This window comes from Callorhinus ursinus, unplaced genomic scaffold (assembly GCF_003265705.2).
Source record: "Callorhinus ursinus isolate GAN/ISIS: 27379988/994484 unplaced genomic scaffold, GSC_fseal_2.0 scaffold8, whole genome shotgun sequence".
In the NCBI taxonomy this organism is placed as follows: domain Eukaryota; kingdom Metazoa; phylum Chordata; class Mammalia; order Carnivora; family Otariidae; genus Callorhinus; species Callorhinus ursinus.
The window spans coordinates 33,351,916-33,360,188 of NW_027397070.1; the positions used below are offsets into that span (position 1 = coordinate 33,351,916).

At 41.6% G+C, this 8,273-nt stretch overlaps 1 protein-coding gene across 5 annotated transcripts in view; it reads left to right on the forward strand.

Moving 5' to 3' along the window:
* The window catches only part of DAAM1 (dishevelled associated activator of morphogenesis 1), a 164,812-nt gene that overhangs the window by 105,839 nt on the left and 50,700 nt on the right, over nt 1-8,273 (forward strand). For all 5 annotated transcript variants that reach the window (XM_073895288.1, XM_025869940.2, XM_073895289.1 and 2 more), the window contains one exon: nt 3,560-3,631. In XM_073895288.1, coding sequence (XP_073751389.1) covers nt 3,560-3,631 — 72 coding nt within the window. The remainder of the gene's footprint in view (nt 1-3,559; nt 3,632-8,273) is intronic.

Genomic DNA, 8,273 nt, shown 5'->3' on the forward strand with positions numbered 1-8,273 from the left:
GAGAGACACAGCGAGAGAGGGAACACAAGCAGGGGGAGTGGGAGAGGAAGAAGCAGGCTTCCTGCCGAGCAGGGAGCCCGATGTGGGGCTCGATCCCAGGACCCTGGGATCATGACCTGAGCCGAAGGCAGACGCTTAATGACTGAGCCACCCAGGTGCCCACCATGTTTGAGTTTCTTGTACAGTAAAGTGGTTAAGAGTGAAAGGCCAGCTTTGCACTTACTGTATATTGCTTGTGATTAATCTGAGGTCTAATCTTAGGAAAGAGGTTGCCCTGATTCTTTCCCACTGCCTCTGAATTTCTAGCAGGATGACCTTTGGCAACTTCACTGGTCTTCTCTTTGCCTCTGTTTCCTCCTCACTAAAATGAGTGAAATAACAGTGGCTACCTCATCCGGTAGATTACATGAAGAACACAGTGCTTAGAACAATTTTTTTAATGTTTGTTCATAAGCTATGAATGTGTTAGATATTACTGTTGCTTCCATTACAACTAATGCAGTCTATACAATCTTGTTTATTTTTCTACTTGTTTCTTCATAACAAAGAAAATAGAGGGGAGGCAGATGGCTCAAAGAATAATCCATGTTAGGGCGCCTGGGTGGCTCAGTTGGTTAAGCCACTGCCTTCGGCTCAGGTCATGATCCTGGAGTCCCGGGCTTGAGTTCCGCGTCGGGCTCCCCCTTCTCTGTGGGGAGCCTGCTTCTCCCTCTGCCTCTGCCTGCCACTCCCTCTGCTTGTGCTCACTCTGTCTCTCTCTCTCTCTCTATGTCAAATAAATAAATAAAATATTAAAAAAAAAAGAATAATCCATGTTAGAGGCTGGTAACACATAGGACCCAGTTGCTTTCCAGGAATATCAGATGCCTAGACTCTCATCAGCAGTTTCTTTGATGGACTTCTTAGGAGAGAGTCTTCTCCTCAGCATGTCTCGGTGTCCAGTGCTCTTGAAGGGAACCCCCCCCACCCCGCCCCGAGAACAATTGCATTCATCTATTTCTGGCCTGTGGCTCTGCATAACTATAGACTCTAGCAGCTGCACAAAGTAGGAGCAGAGAATTGATGCACAGATGTGTTTCACTTGGCTACTGGAATGCACATCTGTATAGAAGGACCAGAATTGCACAGAGGAAACTGGAGACACATTGCCAAAATGAAGAACTCTGAGGATCACCCCCAGAAATATAGTGATAACAGTACTTTTATGAGAAGCTTTTACATACATTAGCTCATTTGATATTCTCAGCACTGAGCATGTGAAATAAAAATGAAGTTTTCTTTCCCCTGTTTTGACTACAGTATCTAGGGCTACTCTTAATATGTTTATATTACTAAAGTATTTCCAAAGTGTAAAGATTTCTCTCTGTATACTAATCTTCAGCTTCTAAAATGATCTCCTGTTCTGTTAACCATGACAACAGACAGGCTCTCAGGGGACCCCAGACATGGGACAGGATTTTGTTGTAGTTTTGGAAACTTGCCCTAGTTTGAGGGACTAGGAAGATCTGGCACCTTCTATTTGATTTTATAGGTTCAAATACCGTTGGCTTTCGCTGTGAGTTTTGGCTTGCTGAATACATTGGTAACAGCGGGGTTTTGCTAACTTTAATACTCCATTTTAGGAGGAGAGAAGGGTTCAGCATTTACACTGCCATTGTAGCTACTTTATTAACAACTTAAATAATAACCGAGGACTGTTCTAAAAACTCATCAGATTTCCTAAGCTTTTTAAAACCATGCAAGTGTAACGCAGTCCAACTTCAAAGCTGCTGCTATAGCCATTGTCCCCATGATCTGTTCAGTCTCCAGATGAAATTCACACAGCTGCTCAAGTTCAGGTATCTGTTACTGCCAGCTTTTAAGGCACCGTAAGCACTACTTACTTTGCCTGCTTTTTGCGACTACTTAACGAATAGTTTTGAAATTACATTTCTTTTATCTCACCACAGTAGACGCACCTAGAAAGATTTGCTTAGAAAAAGTGTTTCTGAGGTCAAGTATAGGGCTGAAATTAAAAGCCCCGCCTTGAAACTGCTATCCCAAAGATTGGGATTCTGGCATCAGTAAATCGGTCGTAACTGCTTCATTTTCTCATAGCGGCTACATGTACCTGGCCCAGCATCTTTTCCAAGGGCACAGGGGATGTCACTTGTACTAAGGTGCTCTCTGAACGTGAAGCTAGAGAATGCTGAAATTTGCCTCTTCGAGTCTAGTTGATCACACAAATGACTTCTAGCCACTTAGGTGTACAAACATGCCTGGAAAACTCCAACTACAGTGCCATCTTCGGATGGACTCGGTGTTGGCGTGAGGCAGAAGCCACAGCCCCCTGATTTTGGGGGGAAGGGAGGGCTTTGGCTGGGGGCTACTATCCACAGAAGCCCTGAGGGCCCTGGTGCTGGCTTCAGGTCACCCTGTTTTATAAGATGAAAGACTGGCCAGAGCGGTTCCTGAATTCCTGGGTTCCAGTTCCCGTCAGCTCAGATGCATTTCTCAAACTCAAAGCTGTCACAGTGCGAGGGCTGGGCCTGTGAGTAATGTGTGTTCATTTTACTACTTTCCATCCAGTGTCAGGCTTTATTCTACCTTTTCATCTGAAGCAGTACCTAGTTTTGGTTACATCAAATGAAACCCTTCAAAATTTTTACTTTCTTTCTGGAGTCTGAATAAACTAACTAAAATAGTCTAATTAACAAGGGGCCAAATCCTGTGGTCATTTTTAAAGACAATTTTCCTTCTTTTGCGGATTTCATCCAGACGAATAGTTGAGCAGTGCTGTCCTCAGTGCCTCACAGGATCTAGAGATCCTTTGTCCTCACAATAAACACCGTGCCTTTCCCAATGCTATTGTGCCCCTGAAGGAAAACAATGTCATCATAGTGTGGCTAAGTTCCCATTTAAATTCCCCTTTATAGTCAATAATACTGTAAAAACTTTTTTTTTAAAGAGTGAGCGAGTGGGCGGGCAAGCAGGGGTGGGGGTGGAGAGGCGGAGAGAGAAGGAGAATCTTAAGTAGGCTCCATGCCCAGGGCAGAGCCCGACTCGGGGCTTGATCTCACGAGCTGAAATCAAGAGTTGGACACTTAACCAACTGAGCCACCCGGGTTTTCCTACTGTAGCAACATTTTATGGTGACAGATGGTAACTAGATTTATTATGGTTGCCATTTTGTATCATATATAAATGTCGCATCACCATGTTGTACCCCTGAAACTAGTACAATACTTTATGTCCATTGTTCTTCAATTTTTTAAAAATATAAATTAAAAAAGTGATAAAATAATAAATTCCCCTTGATCCATGGTTCAAAAAATGTCCCCTTTGTCGTACCTAACTCATACCTAACTCTGACTGTAGCTCTGTCTTGTCCCTAGGTGAGTGAACAGTCTTATGATCAGAGCCAACATTTGAAGACAAATATCTTCTATCATTGTCTTCTAATGGCTTATATAGGTCATTGTCTAGATGCTCTGAAAGTCAGATGTGCTTATGGCCATTGTGTGTATATATCTGGTGGTATATTACTTTTTTTTTTTTTTTTTTTTTGCTTTCTGTTTAGGATCAGGAAGAAAACAAGGGAGCAACAAGTTGGCCTGAATTCTACATCGATCAGCTCAATTCCATGGCTGCTGTAGGTATACTTTCTGCTCAGTGGCACACAGTTTAAAATGCAAATTTAGCACACAATTGCACAATAAATTCACTTGAGTAAGAACTACCAAATGTCATTATCTTTCCAAACTCCATTCCAAACACTCAGTGTTGGCGGGGAGGGGCAGGGGAAGGAGGGCAGCAGTGGTACTTGGCAAAATGATTTTTTCCAGTATGTTTTACATAAAATCAGCACATACTAAAATATATGTGAGTTTAATGTTATAAGAGGAAATGTAATCTAAATCTGGCTTATGTTCAACTTTAACTTGCAGTTGCTCTTACCAGTCATTTGGAGCGTTGTTATAGCAGTACTATTCTACAAGTTAATACCATTTTAAAATAATACAATGAAACTATTCCTTCACTGTTCTCCTCCCATTCTCCTCTTCACTTCGGACTTGCTTAGTTACTGGATTCTTGATTTTACAGGGCAGCCAGGTACTCTTTCACTCCTATATATAACAAAGGGAGTTTATGGAATAAGTGGTGAATAAAAGACAATAATTATGCTGAGATGTCCATGGGAAATCTTTGGTTAAGTAATTGCTTAAAATGCATTTTCAGTGCCTAAAATACACCTTCTGATCACATGGATGTCTGTGTAATGTCAGCATTCTGAGCACCTTAAAGGGCACCTATTGATCCCAGCTAAAATACGCAGCAGAAAACAAGTCATCAACCTTTGAGCCTTAGTAAATCAGATCCTATTCATGTTGATAAAAACTGGTGATTGCCCATGGTACAACAGTCTTTTCCTCTGTGGGTACACTCATGATTTTAAGATCGTTCTGTTAGATTCAACTTTGAGTTTATAATATCCGAGCACGATGGTAGCTTCCATAATAAATACTTTTCTCTACCTCTTCCTTTTCTTCCTTCCCCAGGGTCTTTTTGGAGAATTAGCTACTTAACACTTAAGGCAGACATTTAAAAAAAAAAATTATCTAATATTTTGTTGCTGCTGCAAAAGTTAAAAACTGATTAGAATATGTGAATCACTCACACTTTTTTACTAAACTTTCAGAGACCTTGACTTCTAGTAACTTCCTCTTTTCTAGCTTTTTCTTTGAAGATATTTCTTCTGCTGTTGCACGATGAATAATAAACAGCCTAGTAAATGTGAATGGGGCTGTATAAATTATAGAGGAAACTGCATAAGCTTTTGCCCCGAGGATTTCTAGTCTAAAAGCACTGCAGAAAATAACATCCAACATCCTTATATAAGGCATCCTACACAATGGCGAAGATGAGAAAAGGGTGATCTCAGCAGTTGTATAAATATGTTAGCAAAGTGTGGGGCTTGTGACGACCATCAGGGATTTTTGTATGCACAGCCTAAGCAATAATAAGTTAGAGCCATTTACATTTCCTGCATGTGGAGGTTAAGTTCTAAATTCTTGTTCCTGGCTGTTAGGGAAAAAAAAGAGCTGTGGGGCAGGCTGTCTCTCTTTATGATTAAGTCGGCATTGTTTGATGTAACAAGGGAAGTTGCTTCTTTGTTAATGAATTCACTTCTATAAATGGAGAAGTGCTAAATACTATGGCATTTTCTTTTCTTCAAATTTTGGTGGCAATTAGGTTAATTTGTCCTTTAGTGACTTAACCCATGCCTTGTATGTATGGAGTCAACCTGGCTCATTTCCTGCACAAGAAGGTCTGTGATGTGTGCTTTGAGCCTCCTTTCTCCTTCGGCCAGCTCCTTGGACAACCCCATGCTGCATTCATGAGTCATCTACATTTTAATTGTATTTGCTTCCTAATCCGAAATCCTTTCCAAGAGTAATCTCAAGGCAATTAAATTGTCATTTTGCTATTCTTTATGTGCTTAACACCTAACAGCTTTCTAATGCTCCTTTAAGGACAGAGCTGGTGTCTTTCTAGGGTTAAAGGTAAAATGCAGTAACAACTCCTGAGTTAATGAAACACAGAACTCCTGCATATATAACAAACAAGGAGGTCTGATGAGACCAAAACCCTATGCTGAATTTTCTGTTTTTCTCACCAAATTTGTTGCCACCACCTCCTCCTGTGGTTCTGGCTGGTCTCTCTGCTAACTGTAGTGGAGAATTCCCAACGACACACAGCAGAGAGCCTGAGACATTGTCCCTGGGGACTGGAAAGACATACAATTCCTCCAAATCGTTTCATGGCCCGGCAGCTCAACTTGAGCTCTCTAGCTTAGGGATTTGTTCAAGGGGATTTATCCACATTGTTATCATCCTTTGTCTTCAGCATCACTAGTGACTACTGCTCTTGAGCGTGCAGTATGTGACAGGCAGTATAATAGGCACTTTGCGTGTTGTTTTAAATCCTTACAAGCACCCCATGCTGGAAGTGCTATTTATAGATAAGGAGTCTGGGACTTGGAGAAAGGTTACCTTGCCCAAGGTCATCTAATTAGGAACAGTAGAGCTGGAATTTAAACCTATCAGTCTGAGCTCAAAGATTCCATTCTCATTTGCCTCTCACTCAGTTTTTAAAACCCTTTGGCAAGTCAGAGAGGCCTGGTAACCGCCCCCCCCCCCCCAACCAACTTCCTGACTTTCCTGAGGTGGGGCAGGCATGTTTTCTTTAGGGCTTCCAGAGTCTGATGAACAGTCCAGGTTGAGAACGGCAGCACTTCCTGGTCTACGAAGCCATTTGTGGAACAAGTTCAGTTACTTTACGTAAGCTTCTTAACAAGAATGCTTTGTTCTTTAAAGGACCCCGGAGTGATCTGTTGGCTTTTAAAGAGTGAAAAACAGTATAATAAAAGTACAGCGCAATAGGTTGGAGAAGGCCCTGGGCTTCCTTTGGGTGTGGCTTCACCGTGCGCTCTCGGGGAGGAAGGATGTGGGGTGAAGTTCAGCATGCTTAGCAGACTGGCTTGTTGATTTCACACCAGTGAAAGGTTTCAACAGGAGCTTAGCTCCAGACTCCCGGGGCAAGAATGATGTCTGTGCCTACTTTGTATCTCTCTCTCAGACCTGCATGTTCCAGTGTACACCTTAGTAGCTTTTATCAGAAGATCCTCTGCCAGGAGGCACTTTGTCCTTTGCCCACTCCTCACGTGAGCGGGCATCTAGTAAGTACATAGAGCTCCCGAGGAGGCCACCACAAGCCTCACCTGAGTATGCCAAGGTGCATACTAGATGGTTGGCCTAGCAGCTATGTTTAGAAAGGTAGGCATGTCTCCTCTTTCTGTGAAAAGCTGCAAATCAAGCCTTCTTCCTAAATGTGAAGCTTGAAAACTTTAGACTTCATATAATTTATTTTGAAAAGTCACATTAGAATATCATAGATATTCTATAGATATAGAATAGTTCATCTGCATATCCTCAGTTTTCTCAGTATAACGAACACAGTCTTTGACTCAAATCTAATTTTTATCACATACAGAAAAGAGTGCGTTGCCTCTGTTTTGAAAGGAAGGTAATGGTCCTTACACTGGGAAAGGAAATTCTAATTCCATTTCCTTGACTTTTTATAAATCTCCCAGCTCTACTAGCGAGAGACTTAATGTAGTCTGTCTTTATCCAGATGTTCCACACTCTCCAATGTTGTTAAAAGAATACGTACATCTTTCTTTTGTGTTAGTGAGCCATAATAAGAAATGCGTGTCTTTAATTTGGGTATAGTTTTGTGTGATTAAGCTTAGGGACAAGCAGTGGTGTTCGTAAACAGCTTGATTCTGAGCTGCAGATTCAAAGTGATTGCTTCAGTCTAAAACGAGTTCAGCTGTGCCATAGGAGATTAAACATACTTGGCTGGATTCGGGCTGAATTTTCCAGGGAATGGGTCTCACAGAACCGTGAAGAAATTTATTGGCTATTTCTGCACACAACTTCTTCCCCTGCTGTCCTCTGGTCACAGCTGTCCAGGCGCATCACCAGCAAGAGGACAGTGTCAGCGGAAACAATAACACGTTTGAAAAACAAGACTTTACTGACTTTTATTTCCGTTGCCTTAAATGATACTGATATATATTTTTGTTTGGAGCTTTAACCCTCCTAATTGTGAAGTCAAATTTAGGTTTTAGTTAACATTTAGTTACTTACTACTGATACTATTAACTTGAAAAAATGAAGTAAAGTCACCCCTTGATGATCTGCGGTCCTGAAAGAAAGGGAGAGACTGGATCATTGAGACACAGGGATAAGAACCAAACTTTTTTTTTCCCCCAGTACCCCAGCCTATTTCCCAGCCATGCATTTTATCAGAATTGGTAGCAGGTAAGGAAACTGAGATCTTAAAAAAAAAAAAAGCATGTGTTCAGAATAGGATGATGTCAAGGGACCAGTGGTTCTGTGAGTGGAGGCCCCTGAGACCATTAAGATTTGAGGATACTTTTAGTACAACCAGTTGATCATGGGCTTAAAGGAATGGAAAATACTTTTTCACAAAGATAAAACTTACTAGCATCCATGACTGTAATGTCAACTGAGATCTGTTTCCTTAGAGCCTAATTCTTTAGAGTGTGGCCCATAGACCTTGTAACATCAGCACTGCATGGAAACTAGTCAGAAATGCAGCATCTTGGGCTTCCCTCCAGACACACCAAATCAGAACCTTCATTTTAACAAGAGCCCCAGGAGATCCATGTCCACATTAAAGTTTGGGAAGCATTGCTCAAAGATCCC